Genomic DNA, 26987 nt, shown 5'->3' on the forward strand with positions numbered 1-26987 from the left:
TCAGTCTGGTGGGAGACTTCGCGAGAACCCAAGACTCGCATGTGAGCCTGAGTGCGCCCCACGAGGTTGCGTACCTGGCCCCTGGGTCACAGACGCTGTCCACCCAAGGCCAGGGGCCAACTTTGGATCTCAAAGAATACACTGGATGTTCACCAACTGAGCTCTGAGCACAACACTGCACACGCGAAAGAACTGGATGGCTGCAAGGGGCTCCGCTTGGCCTTATCTTCAGGGCTGGGGGGCACGTGTTCTAAACCATTAAAGAACTGGAGAATCTGTGACCCCGCCATACCCATTTGTTCTTTCTCAGGGACTAGACACTTTAAAGCAAACGCCTCCTCAAGGAAAAACGAGAGAGAAAGGAGCAAAGACCCCTGCCCGCCCTTGACTTCTAGCTCCCACATCTGCGCTGACTCTCTGGAGACCACGTGCATGCATGACTCCCGCAGCCTCAGCTGGCAGGCTCCAGCCGCCGCTCCTCCCCGGGGAACGTCTGCCGAGCGCCTCCCAGGTGCCTCCGGGACCTGTGTCAGGCACGGTGTGTGACACAAAGGTGCCAGAGCCGAGTGATGTGGCAGAGGAAGAAGTCCAGACAGGGCTGGATTCTGGCGATGCTGGGGAGCAAAGCCACTAGCTCTGTAAGCCCCTGCATCGCGAGCCCCAGGTCACTCCCAGGAGGCAGCCCTAGATGGGCTCGGTGAAGCGTCCTCTTACGCACAGGTGTGCTCCACAGTTACTACTGCTCCTCTTACCACTGCCACCAGGACGGCTACTGTCACTCCACAGCTAGCCGCAACAACAGCAGGAGCAGTGCCAGCACCTTACAACAGCGAGTCCGCCCGTCCTGCGTCGGGGATGGGGAGCACCCTCGCCCTCGCCTGTCTGAGGCGTACGGAATCAGCAAAATCAGCCAACACTGCACACCTCACAGAGAAGCCGGGCCAGCCATCATGTTAGGAGCACGTTAATTAAATATCTCACCAAAGATAGCAAGCTAATTTTGAAGTTGACAATTCTGTATGGCCAGCAAATGAGTTGCACATATCCCAATGGCCCTTGGCAGAAAAAAAGGCTCCCCCTCCTGTCCTACGTGCTCAGCTCCTGAGTGTCTCGTCGGGGGGCGGGGGGGAGCTGCAATACCACCGTCCCTAGCCCCCCTCTTCATGCATGAGAGAATGGAGGCTGAGAGCGTGTCTCTACTCAGTCACTGAACAAACGTTCTTATTTTGTTTTCAGTGTCTAGCAGGAGCCTGATACCAATCTAGCAAGGATTAGAAGGCAGATACATCATTTGCCCAAGGTCACTCGGCCTAGGGAAGCAGTGGAGGCGAGATTCAGTCGCAGCTACCCCGCCTGCAGTAAGCAGCACACTTTCAATCAGGAAACTGGGGATCCCCCTGCCACCGAGCGGCCCACGCGCCCCACCCCGCCACTGGCGAGCCTCATTAACAATGAAAAGCAACGTGTCATCTACTATAACAGACGTGGCTTTCTACCCCCATCCCTCACCCCACACACATTCTAATAGTCTGCAATCTCGTTACGTCTTGTCATGCCTATGAAAGGAAGCAGTGAGGATCCAGGCTGGTCACGCTGCTATGAGCATTCCCTGCCCAAGCCATGGCCACCTCAGCTGAGGTTTCTAAAAACTCAGCAACATTAAATGCAGCTGCATTTTAACTAAGGTCCTTAGTATTTTTTCAGGAGTCCTGATGGCCCAACGGTTAAGCACTGGGTTGCGACCCAAAAGGGCAGTGGTTGGAGCCCACCTGGCACCCAGCACACAGCCGGAGCTGACCGTGTGCTCTCTGAAAGACTTTCAGCTTAAGAAACCCTAAGGGGCAGTTCTGTCTGTCCAGCAGGGTCACTACGAGTTGGAATTGACTCAACGGCACACAATATCATTTCAAATGTATTTATTTTAAGGTACCCTTAACTCAACTATTCTGCATTCAAAAGGCTGCCGCCACAAACAGGGAAAGGACGTCGAAATCACCGGATCGTCTAGAGTGGATGACAGAATTTTCAAAACCTGAAGAGACTACTGCCACTCCTCACCCATGATAAAAGTCTATCATTCAAATGATGGGCATCTAATTGTTCGAATCTTCCAGCTGACTTTCAAGAGAAGTGATTAAGTTCCAGCAATATGGGATGCATTCGGAGAAAATCGACCTATGGGCTTACCCAGAGAGAAGAAGCAGACACCAAAGCCCATGGCCCTTTGGTAAGGCTCAGGATGGTACTGCCAACCTAAGGTTACTGAACGAGTCAGATCACAAACAAGCTGCCTCAGGAGGAGCATCCTGTAATACTGGAGCGACACAGAACTTTCTGAGAGTCAAAGTGACACAGAATTCCATTGATGAGAAAAATACTCAAGCCCCAAATCCTGGCTGGACGAAAGAGTACCTCATAGGGAAGCCTATGCAAAAATGAGTGTGCTGCAAATGTTAAGGTATATGTATTCGCTACATTTCTTTGTTGCTGGGAACGTGCAGGGACCTCAGGGGCACGTTGCTCAAAGGCAAGTTTGACCACCTGCCATATGAGATGGTTTCTCCAAACCAAAAACCAAACTCCCTGCCTTGCGTGCGTCAATGCCTACTCAGAGTGACCCTATAGGACAGGGTAGAACCGTCACTGTGGTTTGAGAGACTAACCCTTTTTACGGGAGTAGAAAGTCCCATCTTTCTCCTGAGAAGCAGCGGGTAGAATTTTGGACCTTGAAGACAGCGGCCGAATGCGTAACCACAACGCCAAGGGTACAAATGGGTGACCGTTCAAAACCACCCAGCAGCACCACAGAGGAAAGACGTGCTGATCACAGATCACAGTCACGGTAACACTCTGGAGCAGTCCTACTCTGTAACTCGTGGGTCACCACACGAAGCCGCCTGACAGCATGGCTGTGTTTTGTTTTCATCATTCGGTATTTTTAGTATGTTCAGTGGTGCATGACAACAATGAGAGCCATGTATTGAGCACTTGCCAAGCCCGGTATTTGCTACTTGACATCCATTATCGCCAATGCTCGCGACAACTTCACAAGGAAGGTATTCTTAGTGTCCCAGATCCCAGGTTCAAGGAGACCTTGACTGCCAAGGGCACTGCCAGTGAGCAGTCTAGCCAAGCTCAAGTGTCTTCCAGGGTGTTTATTAATACCTCTCCCATAAAACAATCGTGCTCCACTGCAGCAGGTCTGCACTAGAGGGAACCTGGGTAGGAGCTCGCAGCAGGATGGGCCAGCATCAATTCAAGCACATAGCGCCCTCTTTCTCAACCCAAAAGCCCGGTTGTTTCCATTTTCTCAACCTGCACTTGAGGACATGCTCACACAGCCCCTAGGGGGCCATCTGCCCCCACAGTCACACAACAATCAACTACTGGTCCACTCCTTTAAACTGGACCGGTTTAGCGGCACAGGCCCAAGGAGACATCAGGGCCTTGGAAGAAGCAATGAAGTCCCTCGCTTTTTAAGTTAATGTTTGAAGGGACCTTTCGCAGTTCTGCTCTGTCACACGGGGGCCACGAGTCAAAGCCGGTACAACATCATCCTGGAACACTGAAGGACGGGAGTGAGTCCCGGCGAGGGTCAATCAACATCTCGGACCACTGGCAGTGTTTACTACGTAGCAGGTGCTATACCAGGCTTTTTCATACATTATTTGATCCCTGCAAGTGCCCTATGAAATAGGTCTAGTACGATCTTCCCTTTGCCATTACTAATTCATAAATATGAGATGGCGCTTGGATCCTACTAGCCAGCACCCAATGTTGTTATTTTCTCTAGCATAGGCAGGCCACCTCTCCACTTGTAAAGAAATTCTTCCTGGTACCTAGAAGAGGATTCTGGCCAGCTTTGGAACTCAAGGGCTGATGCTGGGGGGAGAGAAGAGCCCATGCCCAGCGGCGCATGTCAACAGTCACGGGTCAGTGCAGCAGTGGGAAGAAGGTGGGCTTCTAGAATAGAGGGGTGCGGGTGCTGAGTTAGGGGGCTGGATGTCGGGTGACACAGGTTCTAGTCCTGGTTAGGTCACTGATTGTGTAACCTTCTGCAGTTTTTAAGTCCCTCTCGGAGCCTCAGTTTCCCCAACAGTAAACTGAGATGTTGGGAACAGACGTGCTCAGAATGCCTGGTATGGCTCACAAGCTTGGGGACACACCTAAGAGGCCATGCAGGACAGCAGTGACGCTTCAGGGACAGTTAGCCCTCAGGTCAGTCAGCAGCCAGCGGGTGGACCTTGGCGTCAGCTCCTCTGAGTCTCGGTGTCTTCACCTGCAGTACGGGACAAGAGCCATGCCTGCTCCCCAGGGCTGTGGGCAGGTTATGAAGTGAAGCAGAGAAAGCGCTCGGCGCCGGGGCTGGCGTCTGGAAGTGTTGAGTGAGCGGGGCAGTTCTGTCACTGCCATCAGCAGCACCGCTCCTTCTTTCCTAAGGAGTCCAGCAAGCGGACACCATGGCAATGGTCCCGAAGGCATCACTTTTCGTTTAAAGGGTCAAGCACTAAGCTCCAGAACCAATAAAAGAAGGAAAAGGTCTCCGTGAACCCCGAGCTCCTCCCAGGCCCCCCTCACATGGCTACCGCTTCCCCACAGAGGGCCAGCCATACCTTCTCCTCTGAAGACACGGTCAGCTTGTCACTGGATATCAAGCTGCACACCTGGTCCAGACTTAGGCTCAGGAATTCTTCTCCCAGCATCACCTCCGGGAAGTGCTGCTCTGTTCCAAAAAAAAAAAAAAAAGACGTGAAGAAAACGAAGTTATAATACACATCTACCCTTCCAGGAACCAATGCTTGGAAACTCTGCCAGAGTGGGAACCTGCTAAAGACAGAGAGAGATGAGAACGAGAGAGAGAGAGAGAGAGAGAGAGAGAGAGCGAGCCAGCCAGTGAGCACGCATCCTGGCTGGAGGGAAGCCGCAGTGAAGGGATCACCCTGGCGTGCTCATCCATCGTGAGCATCAACATGGATGAAAATGGAACAGGGAGAACCGGGGCTATATTTTTCCCATGCTCCATGAGATTAATAACGGCGAGGCAGAAATGCCTCGCTGGGAACTGCCTATTTAATGAGGATGCATTTCCCCTCCGGCGTGAGCGGGTAGCCTGGGATGATGCCAGGCAGAAGTGGGTCAGAACCGCTGTGCAGCCAGAAGTCTCTGGGGTTCTAGTAGGAAGTCAACCTTAGAAGGTTGGAAAGGAGAATCGTCCTTTCTCACCCACAGTCAAGCCTACTAGAGAGAGTCTCTGGCTTATAAGGAAGCCCAGCTAAGCAGCCACCAGGTGAGGCAGCTGGGAACCCACCGCCAGATCTGTGAAGGCTGCAAGATGAAAAATCTTGGAGCAGACAGACTGGAATCCCTCGGGGTGCAAACAGTTAACATGATCGGCTGATCACCAAAAGGTTAAAGGTTCAAGTCCACCCAGGGGTGCGTCGAAGAAAGGCCTAGTGATCTATTTCTGACCAGTCATTTAGAAGCAGGTTCTGACACATATGCGATCCTGACGAGGCAGAGTTGAATCCACTGGCTTTTTAGAACAAGAGGAAAGCCACCTCGCACTGCTGCTGACCACAGGCCTGAGGTCCACACAGGGGAATGGCAGGGCCAATTCCTACCCTGCCACGTGCATGCTTGGACCACGGTCATTCAGTGGGATCTTGGTGAAAGTGTTCACACTTGAGAAAGAAGAAGCCTCCATTCAAATCCTGACCGCCATGTCAAGCTGTGTCCTTAGGCCACTAGGACCTCACTAAATCTGCTTTGGTACAATAGGAATTATAACATCAACTTTGCCCCCCTCCCCCAAGCTCTGATACGAATCTTTGAAAGTATTTTTCAAGCTGTTCCAAGGTGAGCCAGCCACTCGAGTTCTTACAAACCAAACATACAAAATGAAGAACTTAAGATTTAAATCCTTTCTTATTAAAAAAACAAACAAACTCATTCATTCTAGCTTCTTTATTTTGAAATCATTTCACAAAGAGAGGACAAAGGAATTCCCATCTACGCTTCTTTCAAAAAGGTTCCCAGACATCAATGCCTTACTCTCAAATGTCATGTTGTCATGCATGATTCCTGGTGCCACCGGAGGTTCTACAGATCAAGGGGCCCTTTCCTATCTGCCCCAGACCTTTCTCCTTTCTCAGTTCTCCCCAAGTCTTGCCTAACTCTCCCAAGGAACATCGGGGCTCCTTGTCCTTCAGGCCCTATGTCTCCCCACTTCTTTCTTTCATGGCCCCTCTCTGGCCTGGCAGTCTCTTGGACAACTCGCACCGAGCGCTAACCCTAGTTGGAAGATAGCTGAAACACCCACTCAGCTACACCTGGGTGGTCGATTCAGTATCTGTTGTTGATCTGAGACTTAAGAGTGAAGGGGTGGGATTTTGCCTGTCAATCATGTCACAGCTGGATGACCTCATTTGGAGGCGCTAAGAAGATAATTAGCTCCCTGGAAGCGGAACATATACTCACTCCATGTGAGACATTCCTTTGGACAAGGCACATGGAGCTATACTAGAGCCCAGGAGCTGAAGGAACCACATGGAGACCCCTGCCAGCACTGAGATGCTCACACCAACACTGGATCCACAAGACTTTTCACCCACTGGCCTGTGATCTTCCTGCATTCGGTGTCAATGGCACGTGCTGCGTGAGTCTAAAGAGTAATTTGTAGATTGCTGACATATGGGCTAATACTGGATTATGAAGTTGATGTGGACTGCCTGGGATGTTTTCTCAATATTCAATTGCCCTTGTATATAAAGTTCTTCCTTATACACATGTTTATTTATGAATCTGTTTCTCTAGTCAACCCAGACTAACACACCCTGGATGATAGGAAGGAACATTAGAATGGGCAAAACCTCTCTCTCCCACTTACCTTCTTACAAACCAAACCAAGTGAAGAACTTAAGATTTAAATCGTATCTTAGCCAAAATACAATCATTTCAAATGGAAAGGAAAGTTGCAAAGATAAGTGCAAAGGAATTCCCATGTACTTTGCCTTCAACCAGGTCCCCTGGAGGCAATGTTTCACTCTCAAAGATAATGTGATGAACTATCTTGTCCAACTTTCGGACAAGGGGACCCGGACAAAAAGGGATGGCCCAGTGGCCACAATTAAAAACAGGCCCATCGATCCTCACCTACTTTCAGAAAGGCCCAGCCGACTACACCAGGACTGTCTGCACGTTGACAGACAAATGTCAACATCATATCCTACGTGAAGGGAAGCCATCATCTTGAAGCCTGCAGAATAAAAAGCTGATCCGTGCTCCCTATATGCCAACAGGAAAAAGCCATCAGTAAAAGCTAGGAGTATTTCAGTTAGCCATTCAGAAGAACTTCCTAACTAGGGAAATACTTAAGATTAGATAATATTATTTTTAAAGTTCCCATTCCCAAAGGTTTTAAAATAAAAGCAAGGGAGCGATCTGCTTTTCATCATGGAAACACATTCTTGGCCGAGAGGCTGGGAAAGTAACCGGATTCTCCCTCCATGCCCATTCTTGTCTTTGGACCAGAGTCCTCCGGCTTTGGCAGCATTAAAGGAACAGTGGATAGGAAACATGGTCACCACCCAAGCCACCATGCAGAAACAACTTGTAGGGCCTTGGGGCTCGGTGGCCCAGCCAAGTTGAGCTCAGCACGACCCACTGGTTCTCAAGAAGAGAATCAGGTAAGCCAAGTTCCAAAAACCTTATGCCCCAGAGTCGCTTTCCTGACTTTTCCACATGGATTTCCAAAAAACCTGATCTTTGGAGGAGGGGGACATTCGCATGAACAGGCGAGAAAGAGGTGGATAAGTGAAATTCAGGGCTGGGAAAAGAACCTCACGGTTCACACAGCCCAAAGGGGATGGGCTCAGCTTGGGAAGGAGAAGCGGGGTGCTGGCTTGGTGAGGGAATCGGAAGTCCTGGGGAGAAACAGGTGCGAGTCAGCCAGCCTCCCACACCTCCCCCTCGGGGCCTGCAGGACTTGCACCAGGGTCCTTTCTGAAGCAGTCTGCTTCTTTGCTTGGTGCAATCCCATTACAGAAATCCTCTCAGGCGGCGTGTTTGGTGGGAGTGGGGACACCAAGGGAGTCCATGGGGAGCAGCTTCTCATGCAGGCTGCCACTAGAGGACCCAAAGGAAATGCAGGCCACGGGCCGGAAGAGAGAAAGGAAGGGACCACGGCGCACACTCCTTCCCTTCTCCCTTCAGGCTGAGGAGACAAGTCCCAGCCCCCAGAGCCCTTGGACCAAAAAGCTCTGGACAGTTGGCAACTCTCAAGGAACAGCAGGATAGAAAAAACAGGAAGAGGATGCTCTGGCGAACTCGGTTTCCAGGAACACAAGTTCCCCAGCAGCCTTTCTACTCAGGTCAGCCCTCGTTAACAGCTGCTTCCTGGAAAAAAACCCAAGCTGCCCCAGAAGATACCTCCCTGGGAATCATCTTCCACTTTTAATACTTGTTTGGATGTTTATGTTTGCTTAGGGGGGGGTTGTTTTTACGGTGGTAGTGGTTTGTTTTGCCTTAAAAATAAATTAATTTAAAAAATAAAGCTCAGGAAAATGGAATGAGGGACCTTGGCTAGGACGTCAGAAGCCTGGTTTCACGTCCTAGCAGTACGCCTACAGTCACGAGGACCCAGGCTCTGCCTTCCTCGTTGTTAAATGGGACCCAAAGCCTGGCCTCAGTCTCCAGGTTGCTTTGAAGTGAAACTAAGATCACTGTTAAGAAACTTATCTAGAAAGGAAGAACAGTATCAACCCAGGCTTCTACTTCCCCAGGTCTAGTGCTGCGGACCTCACGGTGCTTACCCTAAATTTTCCGCAGCATCGGCCACATCCCTTAGGAATACAAGTCCCACAGGGAAGACTGTGACCCTCAAGGGTCTTAGAGGCCCTGTTACTTCCATCGACTTCAGAACACTTTCTAGAGACGCAAATTACTCGATGTTTGAAAGCTGCAACTTCCTGGTCGAAAAAAATGGGTCTCAAAAAAGCCCCTACCTCGTGAAGTTGTCGTGAGCATTCCACACGCAAATATGCAGGGGCTTCAAGAGTTCCTTTGAGGGATGGGTGTGGGCCGGGAATGGAATTCAAAGATGATGGAATTTATCCACAAACTCCAGGGTCGCTCTGAGTAGCAACTGACTTGATAGCGGTGCGTTTGGTTCGGGGCTTCGGCCTGTAAAGTTTCCTGAACTACAGTCTTTATGGGATCCGACTGCCGGGTTTCCTCTCCCATGGAACCATTGGTGTGTTGGAATCACCGACCATTATTAGGTTAGCTGTCAAGCCACCAGGGCTCCGCAGAGCTGGTCTAGGGAGCAGCAGGAACTCAGCCTGGCTGGCATCTCGCTGGGGCCAAGCTGTGCCTTAATTCACCTAACAAATGTGCGCAGAGCACCCCACTCCAATGCAAGACTAGGCTGGGCCCCAAAAACCACGTGGCAGGAGTGGGATGTGCACGGTGGTAAATATCCTATAGCCGAGAGAGGAAAGCCTCTAATAAAAAAACTCCAAGTTTTCTTATTTTCTTCCTTCGCTTTCTTTAAAGAGGTGTGGAGGTAGAGACAATGAAGTCACTGCATTAAAGATTCTGGCTAAGAATGGGAATTCCTCAGGCATTTCCAATTCAGGGCAACGGCCACGTAAGCTCCAGGTCCTGATGGGTGAGACACGGGCCCTCTCGGCCCGTGTCCTTTGGGATGAGAAATTATGGAGCTTGTGGCAGGGCACCAGGAAGCTCAAGTCCTTTCTGCACCAGCTCACACCTATCTTCCCAAGGTTTAAAAAGATGGGAAGTGTGAAGGGCCAGTCTCAAGAAAGAAGTTTCCCTGGGTGCAGAGGCTTTTCAAGAAAGCCCTCATGAGGAAGGTTGAGGTCATTCTCTAAGAGGTGCTAATGCTGCGTCAGTATTTTATATGAACTGTGGTCACTTAATCCTCCCTGAAGCCCTGATGAGCTGAAGGTCCATATTCCTGTTGTAGATGGAGACGTGAACATGCCGAATCTGACTCGTGTGCTTGGAGTCACACAATAGTAACAAGTTTTGAAACAGAGTCTGCCTGGTTCCAATCACATGACCCGTGCATTCCTCAGATGGGGCAGACTGTGGAGTCAACATGGCTATCAGAGACCCCAGGATCCTGTGACCAGCGAGAAAGTGGAGGGAGATGGAGACAGGCGGACAAGAAAGGAAGAGACAACAAATATAAGCAAATGGATCTAAAAAGCTTTCTTTAAAATTCAAAAAAGAGTAGGAGGTCTAAATATTTGGGGTCCTGGGTTCAAATTTTAGACCTGACCCCCAAATCCAGATCCAGTGCAGTGACACTCCTGTGTTCTCAAAGGCCCCCAGACAGGAAGTTCTAATAACTATTGTCTTTAACACTCAGCGCTGATGTCAGTCAGTCACAGAGCTCTGTCGCACGCTGGGGCTCTGACCCCGCGACGGCAGGCCCCGAGTCTGTCTCATCAGAAGCTGCGTCACCAGAGGCCATCACACAGCCTGAAAACACGGGGCTCCAAAATGACTGTATGTCCAGACTGCCTGAGGCTCAGGCAACCTCCCAACTAGTGCCAAGCCTATCCTGCCCTCTTTGGGGTGATAGAAACCTACACTTTATATCCGGTGCATCAAAACTGCAAGCCTGGACAAACAGAACTAATGACACACCTGTGGTTTCTTTGATTAGCTGAAATCCCGAAGCAAACCCCACAGCGCCCGGGAAAGGGCTCCAGGGAACAGGTGTGAGTGCCTCTGGGCCCAACCACGGACCACATCCTCAGCAGTCGGCCTCCGCAGGCGGACACATAAATAGAATCAAAGAGCTTAACCAGGTAGAAAAACAAACACCCCAGGCTGCTTGAAAGAGCTCTCCTGGCCCCTGCTGCCCTAATTTTGGAGGGCAGACACAAGTTTTCTTGAATCAATGTTTGGTTTTCGGAGCCCACAGTTTTTCTGCCCCTAGAGATGATTCAGCTCCCACAGGACCTACCTTGACCTCTTCCCGGACGGGTCACGCCCACCAGGTTTTTCCACACTAAGTGTGACTCCCGTCATCCTCCCTGGGGTGGCGGGAAATGAGCTCTTTCCATGTTGACTTAAATCCAGAAATATAAGTATTGCCTCTCTCTCTCTCTCTCTCTCTCTCTCTCTCTCTCTCACCAAAATCTCATGTCATTTCGTCTATTCCAACTTATAGAACTCCTGTAGGACGGAGTAGAGCCGCCCCCGGGGATCCGAAAGCTGTCCTTTTCACCAAGTCACATCTGTTTCCCAGGGAGCAGCTGGAGGGCTAGAGGGGTCAGCCGTTTGGTTGGCAGCCAAGCACTTAACCATTACACCGCTGTGACTATACACACACACACACACACACACACACACACAAGAGCGTTCTAGCAAAACTGCCGTGTGGTCAGTGCTCTTGATTCAATACTAAAGTTCTCAGTGGCCCAAAGAGAGCTACCCTAAAGGGCAGAGTAAAACTGTCTCTGTGAGTTTCTACTAGAATAGAAAGCCTCATCTTTCTCCTAAGGAGCACCAGGTGATTTCAAACTGCTGACGCTGGGGTTAGCAGCCCAACTTGAAACCACTATATCACTAGGGTAGTGTGATAGTTTTTGTGTGTCAACATGGCACACTTAATAAGATGGGTGGAATTTAGCCTGTCAATCAGGTCACAGCCTAATGGTGTCTCTTTGTGGGCATGGCCTTCTCATACAAAAGATCTTGGGATCTCTCTCTCTCTCTCTCTCTCTCTCTCTCTCTCTCTCTCTCTCTCTCTCTCTCCTCCCCTGCACCTTCCTGTTGAAGAGTCACACTAAGACCTGCGCGAGGGCTGGAGATGTATCCACTGCCATCGGATCCACTAGACTTTGCATCAACTGGCCTGTGGTCTTCCTGCATTCTGCTTCATCATTGCTTGTGGCTGCATGAATCTGAAGAGAGATTTATGGACTAGTATTGGATTACGGACTTGATCTGACTGGGCTGGGATATGTGCTCAATTTGTAATTACTTCTTGATGTAAAGCTCTCTCTTACACATATATGAATGTCGATGCATTTGTTTCTCTGGTCAACCCAGCCTAATACAGGTGGAAAGAAGAAAACGAAGGAGAGGCAGTAGAGAGGCAACTGTCTTGGAGAGATGGCCCATCATGGAGAGATGGCCCATATTGGCTTGGGCAGAACAGAAACTAAGAAGTGAGGCGAGGGGAGGGGAGGGGGAGTGAGGGGAGGGGAGGGGAGGGGAGGAAGATGGATAATGTTCTCTAACATAAAATGGTAATAATGTCTCTAAGATGAACCAGAGACACATATATATAAACCATAGATGCATGAACGGAGTTTGGTTTTGCACTTAATTCTAGCCTCGATCTAAAAACAATCAGTTCTTAGGACATGGTCCTGCTTGATGCTCGCATCATGAAGAGACTACTGAAGATATGGTGCTATAGCAAAGTGTGGTGAAGACACCCTATGGTGCCCTGTTATCAGAAAGAGTGGCATCTGGGGTCTTAAAGGCTTGTTTTCAACTAAGTCCACATGGAGGAAACACGCCAGGCTGTGTGATCCGAGGGCTGTAAAGAATACAATTCAAGTCTAAGGATAGGAGTGGCATCGGAGCTTAAACTGTGGACGCCTGGTTTGCAGAAAGCGAAGGACGGCATGGAAGTCCAAACTCCATCTGCAGGGTCCACACCTGGACTTGGCCTCTGACATGATCAGACAGAGCACTGCAAAGTTAAGATGGCAGATGTAGTTAGGTCAAAATAAAATCGTCTTGTCATTTTATCTCCCTTTTGATCAACTGTAAAGCTGTTGCAATTTTTTAAAAGGGAACTACACGTGGCTTGAGCCCCGGGGAATCCCCTCAGACCATGGCCTGGCTCGTGCATGGCTTTGCTAACGTGCAGAACGCATCAGAAAGCGGATCGTTGCAGATGCAGTGAGGCTAACATTTAGCAGCCTTGTCGTTTGAGCTTCCTTCTGATTGATTTAGTTTTTAATAGTTTCTGCTTTCTTTTCAATTGGGGTTTTAGCTGTTTTACTTTGCCATTCTTAATAGTTTTTGTTGTTGCTGCTGCTTATTAGTTTCTTACTGGTTTCTGTATATGAAATCCAGGCCATATAAATCTTTAAAGACAGTTATTGAATGAATGGTCCCTTAGGGGTATGGCAAGGAAGGTTGGGGGTAAATGGGGAGCTAATAACGATGCGTACAACTTTGAAGAACATGTTCTAAAACTGATGGTGAAGATGGTTGTACAACTCTTACGGATGCGATTGGCCCGTGGAATTGTGGCGCCTGTGAATGATATGCCACTGGACCTGCTGGGGGAACATCAGGACGAAGTGAGGCCAGGAGCATACAGTGCAGTCGGCGCGGCCTCACTGGGACTCTGGGCTCTGCCACCAGGAAACACAGAGGGGGGCAGAAGTTGCCAAACCCCTCTACACAGTTTGGGTCTTTCCCTCTCCAAGTGGGGAGCATCACAGCTCCCTCCCAGAGTGATGTGAGCGGCCTGGGGTACCGTCTCTGGAGGGTGCTGGGCCCATGGTAAAAACCCTACCATTTCCCTCAGCGTAATCATTTTAGGATGCCAGGTTTGAAGCCGCAGTGCCGCAAGCTGACCCCATGGGGTCAGGGATTGATGTTTCTTAAAAAAAGCTTTGCCTTTTCTTTTTCTAGCTGCCCTTAATTTAATTACACTATTCCATGCTCCCCAATGACTCGATCAATCTAAAAAAAAGGGCCATTTCTCTCCTCAAGCACATGAAACTCGATGGCTGTCCCACCCCACAGCTGGAGGGTTTCGGCTCAGCTTTGGCAGACTGATGTAAACAACATGTCCAAAGAATTTTAATTGCCATTCCATTAATGGGGTTCCATTAACATCCCTCCCCACCAGCTCTGCGGCTGCGGGCCCAGCGCATGGCTGCCCAATCACCAAACAACGAAGTCCCCATAAAGCTGGGCCCCGGCCGCTGAGGTTAAAGATTAAGCAGTCCCTGAAAACAACCATAATGAGGAATCACAAACAGACTGTGCCCAACACCAGGCCCCTCTCTCCCGCTTCCTAGCACCTAGGAGGGCCATGACACCATGGGCTGGGGCCAGGCATCTGACCAGTCAGCTAAATGTGGAACCCACCACCCCTCCCTCCAGATTAGCACCTGTCACAGCAAAAAATCGGGGGTACAGCTCCGGGAGGAAGCGGGCTCCAGCAGAAGGGGAGGGGCTGCCACTGCAGGAAGAGACAGGGCCATTCCTAACAGGAAGCCCAACAGGCGCTGGAAGGGGAAAGCGATGTGGCAACCCCACAAAGGCAGACCCCATCCGCCTGTCCGTCTCCTACACACCATGTGCTCTCAAAGACTCGCCAGCAGGCAGGGCTGGCCTTCGAGCTGCATTTTGAGAGACTAATTTAGCACTCGCCATCAAAAGAAAGGTACGTTCGTTCGCCTTGATGCAACGGTTGTGGTACTAAGCTTGTTCCCTGTACTGTACTGGCAAGTGGACTCCGAAATATGACGCGGAAGAATTCTCACTGAAGCATGTTGTATGAAAGAGGGTTTAAAAAATGGGAATTGTTAATGTCCATCACAGAGAACCACTTAAACTCATTTATATGCAGCAGTCAACACCAACAGGCAGATATAGCTATTCACAAGGATATGGCATTTCCTAAATACTCCAGGATTTAGTACTTAGTAGAATGCATAGGTAGGTAGGTAGGTAGGTAGGTAGGTAGACAGACAGACAGACAGACAGACAGACAGACAGACAATGAGTACCAAAAACAAAACAAAAGGAAACCAAAAAACCCACTGCCATCGAATCAATTTTGATAGGCTTCAACCACAACCTTGAAGTCAGTAGCCCAACACCTACGCCACAGCGCCTTTCTGTATACATTTAAAAGAACAATATATTCCCTGCTCCATTCAGAGAGACAGAGAGAGTGACTTTGCATTTCATACCTCATGTGTACTGTTGAAATTTTTGTTAAAAACATTTTCTAAAATTTAAACATAAAGGTATAGAAATGTATCTGCCTATCTGCTGACATGAAAAGATACTCAGGCGCTACTGCTGAGATCCCCCACCCCCTCCCCAAGCTAGAAAGTGTACACATGCAATGAATGATCTGCAAAGACAGCCACCAAGGTGCTGCCTGCGGTTCTCTGGGGAGATCTGCAGGGGGTTTCGTGTTCTCTCTGCCCGACTGCCTTTTCTGTAATGATGGGGATAGTTTTCACATTGACTGTAAGCATCACAGGAAAAAGAAGGCTTATCTTGGAGAATTTTTCCCCAAACAGAATTCAGAAGCAAAGCTAGGGGCTGCAGAAGAGCGAAGCAGAGCCGAGCTGCCAGAGGTCGGGAGAGTGGGGGGAGGGACCTGCCTGTGCATTTGGATAAAGGGAAACCAGAATGGGAAGCTTGGGGAGTGATCCGTGGCAGCAGGTGACCTTAGAAGCCCTGCCCCTGCAGCCAAGCCAGTTCAGAGGCTATCACGGCAGACGATGAGGCTGGCAGAGGTGCCAAAGCACCGCTCTGGGTGGTGTCGACGTTCGCAGGGTGCGCTCCTCCCTGTCCCTGTTGCTCCCCGAGCCACTGTGAGAAGCAAGGCAGGATATTCCAACCCCATCACAGAGAGAAGAAAGCAGGCCTGAAGCTGCTCCTCCCTGACGTTTTGGTTGGTCTGATTCCTAGTTCTGATCAGGAAGGTCTCCTTATAATTGGTTGGCTTAAAGACCCTCCTGAACTTCAGGCACAGAGCCAGCAAATCTGTCATGAGGAGCCTTCCCAGCTTGCTGCACTGCCAGCAGGCCTGGGACCCCAGGGGCCAACACTGAGCCTTGCATCTGACACCAGCCGGTGCCCACACTCCACAGAGGCAGTAGCTTTGTCTCAAAAAATGAGAAGCTGACACCAAGGGCTCAAGTAAAAAGAAAATGTTCTGAAAATGAGGATGGCAACAAATGTTCAAATGTGCTTGATACAGTGGATGGATGGATGGATGGATGGATGGATGGATGGATGGATGGATGGATGGTGATGAGCTGTATGAGCCCCAATAAAATTATATACATATATCGTGAAAAAAATAAACCAAAAAATGATTTTTTTTTAAAAAACAGCAGCAGCAGCAACAACACTGAGACCACCAGGTTCGGTCTAAAGTCAGAGGGTGCACCATGAAGAGCAAGAAGCAGACTCCTCTCTGTGTGTGGGCCTGGGGATGGAGGCAAAGAGAGAACTTTTCCCTCCCTACACGTCACCTTCTGTTCACAATGCTTCCTCTGCTGTCTTCTTATCATGTTCTTATCAACCCCCACCTTAAAATGTGAGCTCACTATAGTTCATGGCCAGGGGCTGCAAAGAAAGCCACGCAGGAACCAACTGTAGGCTCCACAGAAGGCCCACAGGACAGAGAGGAGGCGGCACGAAGCCTGCCCATCATGCAGAAGGCAGAGAGCCACCCACATCGCGCTGCCCCCTCCCCAGGATGACTACATACACTGTGTCTAGCAGAGCAGCTGGACGTCTGTCTACAATGTCTGGGGGTAGGGCCTTAGGAAGTGCACGGCACAGCTTTCCAGTGGAAAATGCCAACTCCAGCCACCTACTCCCCTAAGTGAGTGATTCACAGGACTGCACTGTGTCCAAACATGGCCTGGAAGCAGAGACGACGGTCATTATAAACAGAGGCCATGGAGCCAAGACTGCCTGGCTTTGAATTCTGCCACTGTGTCCACTCGCTGTGTGACCTCAACAGACTACTGAGCCGCTCCGTGTTTTTACTTCCTCAGCTGGCGTGCGCCGTGAATGAAATGACGCATATGGCATGCTCAGCAAAGGATGTGACTGAGCTAGGATCGAGTCCACGAGGACATCTGCAGATGCACACGTTAACAGTCACCGTGATAACATCCGGGCCAGGCAGCTCCAAGAAGATGGATGCGTTCCCAGCAGCAACCTCTTCATGCGCCCACAGATGAGTTGCATCATGGCACAAGAAGAGATCTGGCAAGCGGGCGGGAAGGAGCCAGGCCAGTCAAGAGCCTGTGTAGGAGTTCAGTCCGCTCCTTGACCCTCCGAGGGTCGCATCTGCCAGCCACACAGGATGGCTAAGTGCCGGGTGTACGGATGCAGGCACCTAACGCGTGAAGGGGAAGGAAGGAGGGAGGGAGGGAGGGAGGGAGGGAGGAAGGGAGGAAGGAAGGAAGGAAGGAAGGAGGGAGGGAGGGGGGAGGGAGGGAGGGAGGGAGGGAGGGGGGAGGGAGGGAGGGAGGGAGGGAGGAAGGAAGGAAGGAAGGAAGGAAGGAAGGAAGCAGAGAAGCCACGACATCTAAGCACTCTCCCTTGGCCACTGCACCGGCAGGTGTTTACATGACCACCTGGCCAAGCTCTCGGACCCAGCTGAAAGATAGCTGGGCACACCTTCAAGAAAGTGGCATCTTCCAAGGCTGGACGGGACCCTACCTCAGCGAGACAAAGGCTTCCTTGACCTAAGGGGCTGGGAACTATCGAAAGGATGAGGCTTGGGAGGGAGAACAGAGGAGAGAGAAAGGAGGGTCACGGATATCAACAAGCTCAGCGGCAGCACGATTCAGGATGAGGCTGCTGGGGGATGTCCCTCACACAAGTCATCCTCGTCACCGGGGTCACCTTCCCAGTGGGTCCCGTTTGTGGCCTCAGAATAGACTTCAGAGAGAAAGGAGAGTTTGTGCAGGCTCCCGGGCCAAGGGCTTGATCAGAGAACAAAAGGCTGCCGAAAGCAGAGCAAATGCTTCTTGCGGGCTGGAACCAGCAGCACGGCACAAAAAACCTGGCAGGGGGCAACCAGCAAGCCCTCCGCTAACTTCCAGATTCTGGCTGAACAGGAGACCCAGAATCAAAGAGTGGGCATGACCGTGTTTATTTGGGCAGGGAGGAGTGGGTAAAATGCTTTCCTACCAGAAAAGGCAGGGCCATGGCTAAATCTACCCACTAAAATGAACACGTCTATTCCCTGGTTCATTCACGATCTCCATCCTCAGACTGAAGGAAATAGCAATGAAGATTCCGTTCTACCCCACACGGCTGCCGGAGCATTCCCATTCCTCCGCGGTCCCTCCCAAGCCCCTCAAAAATACAGGATGGCAACTCGGGGGACAGGGTGGTCTTTAAGAAAGTTCAGATGGAATCACTAGATTACCTTTTGTATGAAGAAGAATCATTGATTCGTATCTACCCGACAAGAGTTCACAATAGAGACATATACTGTGCAAATGACAGGCCAACAATAACTTACTTTCTGATTGAATTTTTTTAAATGTTTGCTAATGAAAAAATGTCTCTAATGATAATACAAGACTTAGCTCAGTTGTAGAAATACTAGGAGAACAAACAGAAAGAAGTGTATATGTGGAGCATTACAATTCAGCAGGTAGCACATCAAAACGCAGCATGGTAAGCAAGCACACTGCGGCAGTGCACAGCAGAGAAGCTGATTTGCCTGAACAAGAACCTACAGATGAACCCTTTTGGAATTTGGAAGTGATTGGTTTGGGAGAGCATGACGTGGTGGCGTGCGGTCGAGTAGGAGACTCTTGCTTCTCATGATCAGATTCACAGTAGAATGTGATTTTTCTTTTAATTATGTTCAGACATTTTGATCAAAATTAAAATTGTTCTTAAGTAACAATAAAAGGATCCATTTCAAGACATAGTTGAAATTTTTCTTCCCCCACCCTGGCTTCTCAGAGCTCTTTGTCGACTCCTGTGAAATGACTGTCTGTACCATCCATCTGGCCATGAATCAGATTCCACTTGGCCATGAGCTAATCATTTCTATTGCTCACTAGCCTTCCACCTGTGTCTGGTCTCCCTAGCTAGGCCTACATTCTGGTCGCGGAATCTTTGAGGAGTCCACCGCAGACCAGGCCACGAAAGCCACTGGGTGAGGAGAAGATGCAGCAGCCCGCTCTCGTTACCTGCATAGGCGTTGGCCTGCTGCAGAAGGTCGGTGCAGGTGTGCACATCTGCAAACGCTCGAATGCCCAGGCAGTTGGTGGGATGCAACTGAGACTGCAGGAAGTCGCAGCAGTTCTGCCGAACATCCATGAGTTGCAGCAAGCTGGCTGCTGGGAGCAGCACCTGGAGAAGGGATTGACAATCAGAGACCCCTGCAGGCGGGCCTTCATCGCCATAAAGCACTGTTCCAAGCTGATCATCCCCCAGGCTTTCCAGGTAACCCTGGTCTACTTCCCCGCATTTCATCTACCAGTTCCTGGACCTTAAACCTTTTGTAACAGAGACATAAATCAGCCACCATTTTCAGCCCCTCAGGTTTCTTGGCAAGCTGCTGTCCCAGCTGCAGAGCATGCTGATAAATGACGGGGACCTGTAACTAAGTGAATCTGCAGAAATGGGCCTCAGCCCACCCCTAGAGCCCATTTGGGACCTATGTGTCCCACATCGTTATATCAAAATCCGTATTACCTCAAGAAAAATGTTCTCCTCGACTTCAGCATGCAGCTCTATTGGTGCTGTCAGCCAAGTGCTGGGTTGCTAACCACAAAATCAGCAGTTCAAACCTACTTGCCACTCAGTGGGAGAAAAGTGAGGCTAGGCATTCCCTAAACATTTACAGCAGTGGTTCTCAACCTGTGGGTCGCGACCCCTTTTGGGGGGGTCAAACGACCCTTTCACAGGGGTTGCCTAAGACTATTGGAAAACACATAAATATTTCACAATATATAATTACATATTATTTTGTGATTAATCACTATGCTTTAATTATGTTTAAATACGTTTCATTTATAACAATGAAACTATATCCTGCATATGAAATTTACATTATAATTCATAACAGTAGCAAAATTACAGTTATGAAGTATCAACAAAAATAATTTTATGATTGGGGGTTCACCACAACACGAGGAACTGTATTAAAGGGTCACGGCATTAGGAAGATTGCAAACCACTGATTTAGTCTCTGAAGCCCTATGTAGTGTCATTATGAGTCAGAATTGACTCAATGACAGTGGGCTTGGGCTTAGTTTGGTCCATTACTGTGGTAGTTAGATAAGCTGTTGTCAATTTGAGACTTAAGAGTGAAGGGGTGGAGTGTAGCCTGTCAATCAGGGCGCAGCTTGATGACCTCATTTAGGGGCGGTAAGGAGATAAATGGCCCACTGAAGGCGGGACACACAGACTCTCTGCGAGACATTCCTGTTGAGAAGACCCATGGAGCTACGCTAGAGACTGGGAACTGAAGAAACCACGTGGAGACCCCTGCCAGTGCTGAAATGCTTCCACTACCACTAGATCCACAAGACTTTCCACCCACTGGTCTGTGATCTTCCCGCATTCGGCATCATTGCATGTGTTGTATGAGTCTGAAGACGACTTTATAGACTGTTTGGGGCACATGGGCTAATGTCGGACTTATGAACTTGATCTGGACTAGGCTGGGATGTTTTCTCAATATTCAATTGCTCTTGCATATAAAGCTCTTTCTTATACATGTGAGTGTCTATGAATTTCTCTAGTCTACCCAGACTAACACAATTACTGAAAACACGTGGTATCAACAAAACATTCAAAGCAGCCAATAACTCAGTCAGTTAAGCAAGCACAGGGGCTTATCTGAATCCCTACAACCTTCAGCAATGCCGCTCAGTCTTGACTGGGCCTATGAATCTCCTGGGGCCCTTAGTAAGATTCTGGATTCGGTAGCTGGTCCACGGTGGGGCCTGATATACTACATTTCTAAACAGCAGAGTTCTAGGCGATTTTAACTGCTTGGCTACAAACACAGACTCTACAGCGCTGGTTCTCAAACTTGGCTGCACGTTGGAATCACCTGGGGAATTTTGTTTTGTTTTTCACAAGTTGAAGGCTGGATTCCAGGTCCTCTGAGACTCTAAGTGTGGGCTGTGAGATTTTATACAGCTGCTCGCATGCTTTGAGAACCTCTGCCTGCCCTTTGCTCGGAAAGATGAATTGTTCAAGGCTCAGTCCACATCTGTGTTCCAGGCACCTGTCTCGGGTCTGGGATTGGTGGGTAGCAACACAAGCCAGATCCCCTCCCTCTGCAGGGCAGCTCACAGTCCACTGGAGCAGGCTCTCACACGTTATTCTCCCAAATAAATCTGTATAAAAAGCATATCCTTGATTTATAAATTATCAAGGGTTCTTAAAGGGGGAGGGAGGGGGAAAATGAGGAGCTGATGCCAGGAGCTTAGGTGGAAAGAAAATGTTGTAAGAATGATGAGGGCAATGCGTGTACAAATGTGCTTTACACAATTGATGTATGTATGGATTGTGATAAAGAGTTGTATGAGCCCTAATAAAATGATTTTTTAAAGCATATCTTTGGGCACAAGCATTCTCAGAGAAAGGAGAGCTGAGTTTTCTTTAAAAGGTCACAGGACACAGGACGAATGAGTCTTTAGACGGCATTCTAGAAGACAGAAATAGTTCTTGCTCAGGTGCATGTGCATGTGTTTTTCCAAAGTGCCCGGGAAGACCGGTATGAGCAGGCTAGCTGGGGTGCTTGGGAAGCAAGTTTCCCTGTGGAACCTTTCATGGCTGTTGAAGATTGCCCTTTGGACCAACAAAACGGGCAAGAAGGCCAGAATCTCTCTCCGCTCCAAATTCCCACCCCCACACCCCACCCCCATAGAAGTGGCAGAGAGTCCGAAAGTGGTTTTCCTGAGTGACTCCAGGGAAACTAAATCCCAGAGCACACAGGCTTGATTGGAGCCTGCTGCAGTTGGAGCCCCAGAATCCCCAAACCATTTCACCTCAAAGCCATCCCCACGTCTGGGACCTTTGCTCTCCGCTGCTTCCCTGGCTCAGAGAGAGAGAGAGAGAGACTCCACCAGCCAGACGACAACTGTGCCCATGCACAAGGACTCACCCAGGAAGACATGGGAGACAGATGTATTATTTGCTCCTTTGGTGGTGGGGTTGTTTGTTTGTTTGTTTGTTTGTTTTTGGGGGGGAGTAAGTGATTTATAGTCCAGACCCTGAACTTATCCCCCAACAGCAAGGAGTTCTCTGCTCTGGCTCTCGTCACCTCTATGCTCAAGCCCCCAACCCTATGCACTGCCCATCCTTGGGCCTGTCCTTCCAATAGAGTCACCATCCACCCCAGTTTGGGCAAGACTGAGCGTTTTCCCCCAGCATTGGGGTGGCTGGTTACTTCTCACTAGCCAACACACTTAGCACCCAACACCCAGAGCCTCTACTATCTCTGGTCCCAGTCCCTGGCTTAACCTCTGTTTCACTTTTCTTACCTCTAACCTTAAACTTCTCCTTGCCCACATCTGAGCGCTAGAAAACTCGTTCCTCTTCCTTCCCTCCCCCCTCTCTTCCACTCATCCATGCCCCCAGCTGAGCAGCAGGAAATGAGCAGCGTGTGCTTTGTGTTTTTTAAGTCATTGTTTCATTCCCGAGAGAGAAAGAAGCACCCTCTCCCAAGCCAGTTAGGCCTCAAACGACCAGCGGCAGACCCCAGGTCTTTCCGTGTGAGCTCCATCCCCACTAGCCAGCCACATTCCCCACTAAGCACTCATAAACTGAGAAAGTCAATTAACTGTGTGCATGTTCCGCCGGCACCAGTAGATTCCAGGGCCAGATTAGTCTGTGCCAACTAGCCTAAGTGGAGAGCCATTAACCATTCTTGTTGGGCACATACCAGGAATGAAAAGTTGTGTTCCAAGGCCCCAAATGACCTCCGTGACACCCCTGACCAACACCAGCCACAATGCCGAGTTAGAGCCATAGGCTGACCAACCATGCAGCTTTTCCTAGGACTTTCCTGGTCCCAAGGACACCCTCAGTCCCAACATCCACCCGAGAGACCCTCACCCTAAAGAAATCCTGGGAGCAATTCTAGGATGGCAAGGGGAAGGTTGGGGGAGAAAAGGGGAACCGATCACAATGATCTACATATAACCACCTCCCTGGGGGATGGACAACAGAAAAGTGGGTGAAGGGAGACATCAGTCAGTGTATGACATGAAAAAATAATAATTTATGAATTATCACGGTCTCATGATGGAGGGAGAAGGAAAAAGTCAGCTGATACCAAGAGCTCAAGTAGAAAGAACATGTTTTGAAAATGATGATGGCAACAAATGTGCGTGACACAATCGATGGATGGATGGATGGATTGTGATGAGTTGTACGAGCCCCCAATAAAATGATTAAAAAGAAATCCTGGGGTGGGGAGCTTCATAAACACTGTCCAGGCACACCCTTCTCAAAGAGCTAGGTGTGAGAAGAGGTAGGCATGGGACAGTTGGTTGTTAATCCCACAGATTTCTGTAGGTCCAACCTGCTCCCCAACTGCATTCCCAGCCGAGCCCCAAAGTCATGCCAGGAACAGAGTCCCTTTTTCTTTCTCTCAAGTTCCTGACGGTCAGCCAGAGAAACGAAATACTATTTCCTGAAGACGCGCCTCAGGCTGGCCCTTGTTTTTAAAGCCTCCCTGCCTCGGACAACCGACGTAGCAGCCAACCTCCCCACCTTTCCACACAGCCACCTCTCACCACTGCAGCGATTGAACTCTTAGTGGCCCGATAGGGCAGAGCGGATCTTTGCAGGAGCAGAAAGCTTCATCTTTCTCCCATGGAGCAGCTGGTGGCTTTGAAATGCTGACCCTGAGATGATAGCCTAGCAAGAAAAGCTCACTGAGTAGGCAAAAGTGATAAGGCTTTCCATCCTCTCTATGCCCCATCCAGTTTGTGTCCACTTCTGCCTGAGAGCATTTCCAGATGCCTTGAAATGAACCGGGCTTGTGGTTACTCTCATTCGCCTCCCCTCTCTTTGATCCGACCCTGGGATCAGCTAGGGGTCAAAGGCCCTTTTCTTCCCACTACTTGCTTCATATACTGGGAGACACACAGAAGAGTCACAAAGTCAAATTGCTGAGGACTATTTGAAATTTGGAAGCTAAATCACTGCTCAAACTCTGGATATCTTGGACAAACTGAGACTCAGTCCAAAGGGGTTCTTGGGTCTGAACAGAACGAAAGCAAATCCCGGAGGCTCCGAAAGCAAAATCTCCTTGGGGCAACTGTCCTGGTTCCCTGTCCCTTTACCAAGAAGGGCTTTGAGAGGATTTCCTCTTCTCTAACTTGAAACTACGCCTTCAAAGGGCAGCAGCAACAAGCTCGCAGCAGGCAGAAGGCCAAGCTCAGGTCCTGTCGCGCTGGGCCCTGGAGAGAAGAAACGGAGGCAGGGCAGGACTAGCTGGCTGGCACCACCCGCAGGTGAAGACTGCCCGAAACCAGAAAGCCTTCAGCTTGCCTTCTGCGGCCTCAGCAGGATGGTTCTGGGGTGCCCCTCCAGCGGGCGATTGGCTGGCCCTTCGCTTTTCGGGAACAGACTTGTCTTGTTTGGTCTTTCCCTTGGATAACATGAAAACACAGCAAAGGATATCCCGTCACAGAAGTTGCTTCCTTTAGCAAAAACAAAAGGAAATGCCCTGCCTCAGAGTACCCACTCCTGGAACCCCAGGGCGGCAGGGCCAGGCACAGGGGAGGGCACCGCCGGAGGCCAGGAAACGGGCTGCCCAGGCCCTTTGCCCCAGCCGCTCGGTCAGCACTGGGCAGGAGGGCTGACCTGGAAGAAATGCGCAGAGAGCAAAGTGTCTGGGTGACTAGGCGAGCCCTCCAAACAGCCCTAGGGTTCTGAGCCTGAACTTGCGATATGTGGACTTCGATGGTCACCAGCCACGTGAGGAAGGGCAAATGCCACCAGCAACAGGAGTGCAACAATGGGACTCGAGGTTAGCTGGGAGGTGCCAGGCGGTGGCGCAGTGAAGCAGTTAGCCTGGCACGTGACGCACAGCGCGAGCTGTATGCTCGTTTGGGCTGGTGTTCTTGTTGTTGCTGTTACCCAGCATTATCAGCTGGAGTCGAAATTCGGATCCTTTATTCAACAAGAAACTACAGCTCACCACTACCACAGAGCCCAGCGAGTCAAAAGAGGGTGTGCTCTGCCACCTCCCACCGATGGGGCACGCTTAGTTCAGAGAAACCATCAGATGCCTGCTCTTCTTGGAAAATGGAACGAAGAGATCATGGACTTTTCCACAGACGTTTTGAAGCCTCTTCCCACGACTGTTGTCACCTCCACCCACCTGCTCCCTGGGAGGGCCACTCCTGGTCTCTGCAAGGTCTGTGTCTAGAAGAAGTTACAGGGACAGCTCTGCCCGTAGCCCCTGGATCAAAGCTCAAAGGCTCCTGGTCCTGCTTTTTCAGGCGTATGTGAGAGCCCCGGGCGTTCACTGCACCAAACCTCAGCAGATACTGCTCGAGTGGACGCCTGGCCAGCACCACCTCAGCATGTACGGAGAGCGTGGAGAAGAATCCCTTCCTCCCAACCTTTGGGGTTTTGTTTTCCCCAAGGTCAAAGCCAGTTTCAAGTGAGGAAGCCGCAGGAAAAAGACCCATGGATGCACCACATGGCTCTGAAAGGCTCACAGCTCCTCAACTGAAGGTCGCATGCCGTGCCTCGTGCGGAAGCCTCCCCCTTCACACACTCAGAAAACTCACATCACAGCTACGGAGTGGCTTCTAACTCACAGCGACCACTCCGCACACATCCTACAACGCTTCCTTCAAGCCAAACACCAAACTGTGGAGCGATTCCTTCTCAACACAGCCACCACCTAGGTTTGCGCAATCCTAAAGCCAGCACCTCCATCGCTCTAGCCCTTCCCCACTAAGGAATAGTGCATTCTGTGATCTACACCGTGATGAAACAGCCGTTTCCACTGTCTTGAAAATTCTTCCCAACAAGTCCCTGCATTCATCCTGTGCCCTGCAAGAAACTGTCAAGATGACGCCGTTGGAATCTCAAAAACACGGCGCTATAACTTTAATTCATCCTTGAGGTCTTTGGGCTTTTTTTTTTTTAACGGGACCTTACATGGACCAAAGCAAGTGTACTATTGAGAGAACTTGCCTACCACCATCCACTGATCTCGAAGACCTGTCTAAACGTGTACAAGCACGAACTGAAAGCCTGGGCGTCATGCCTCTTGACTTACCTCCGTACCGCGGGTCCCGCAAGAAACGCTCAGACACTGGGAACACAGGCAGAGTAGGCAGCCCTGACTTCCCTATCGTCCTTTAAGATCTGGCTCAAAGAATGCTTCCTGCAGGAGTCCGGCCCTGACCACCCTCCTCAAGGCAGAAATGACCCTTCCTGCTTCCTGACAGCCCCATTCTGGCGTCGACCACATCGTAGGATTGCCCTCTTGCTTAGCCGTCTGTCTCCACCCTCAGCTCAGGTGCCTGTCCCCAGACTGTCTACTGGAACAGGACAAGGCCTCCGAAAATGTATGTCGAGTGAACTAATGAATGAATAAGATGAGACCCACAAAACAGTCTGCCAGAAGGAAGGAGGGAGGATTGAGATGATCTGCTAGCACTGTGCTGTCTAAATGCTGCTTCTCCCTCCACCTGGTTAGTCCAGGCACCCTTAGGGACTCCTGAACACAGAGCTACAGCTGGCACCTGGCCCAGTCCTCTGGTATCACCAAGCTCTTAGGGCACCCCTTGGGCAGAAGTTACCGCAAAGCACTGCCCTTGAGGAGGATTCTGAGCCACTTCAAAGCCAGATGGACTCGGGCTCTGCTCCCCACGCCTGTCCATGGATCCCACTTCCCCGGTTCCTCACCTTCAGTGAGCCTCACGTCTAAGTGTTCCGCACATCTGGACTCCGTCTCCATCTTCCTAGTCCTCCTTAACCGGCGCCAACACTGGCGGAGTGTGTTCTCAGTGCGTGAGCTGTAGAGATCTCTTTGATCCCTACAATAGCCCTGTGAGTACTATTACTCTGTCTGTATCACAGATGCAGGCAATGAGGCAAAGAGAGGTTACAGAAGTAACTTCCTCAGGGTCATGCGGCTAGGGAATGGTGGGACCAAGATTTAAACACAAACAGTCTAGCTGAAGACCATCCAATAGAAT

At 50.1% G+C, this 26987-nt stretch overlaps 1 protein-coding gene across 1 annotated transcript in view; it reads right to left on the minus strand.

The window, feature by feature from the left end:
* The window catches only part of KLHL3 (kelch like family member 3), a 137373-nt gene that overhangs the window by 63257 nt on the left and 47129 nt on the right, over nt 1-26987 (minus strand). Inside the window, exons 5-6 of the mRNA XM_075541593.1 lie at nt 18987-19149; nt 4614-4723 (exon numbers count right to left, since the gene is read on the minus strand). Of these exons, the coding sequence (XP_075397708.1) occupies nt 4614-4723; nt 18987-19149 (273 nt within the window). The remainder of the gene's footprint in view (nt 1-4613; nt 4724-18986; nt 19150-26987) is intronic.

The sequence above is a fragment of the Tenrec ecaudatus genome, chromosome 2, assembly GCF_050624435.1.
Source record: "Tenrec ecaudatus isolate mTenEca1 chromosome 2, mTenEca1.hap1, whole genome shotgun sequence".
NCBI classification, from domain to species: domain Eukaryota; kingdom Metazoa; phylum Chordata; class Mammalia; order Afrosoricida; family Tenrecidae; genus Tenrec; species Tenrec ecaudatus.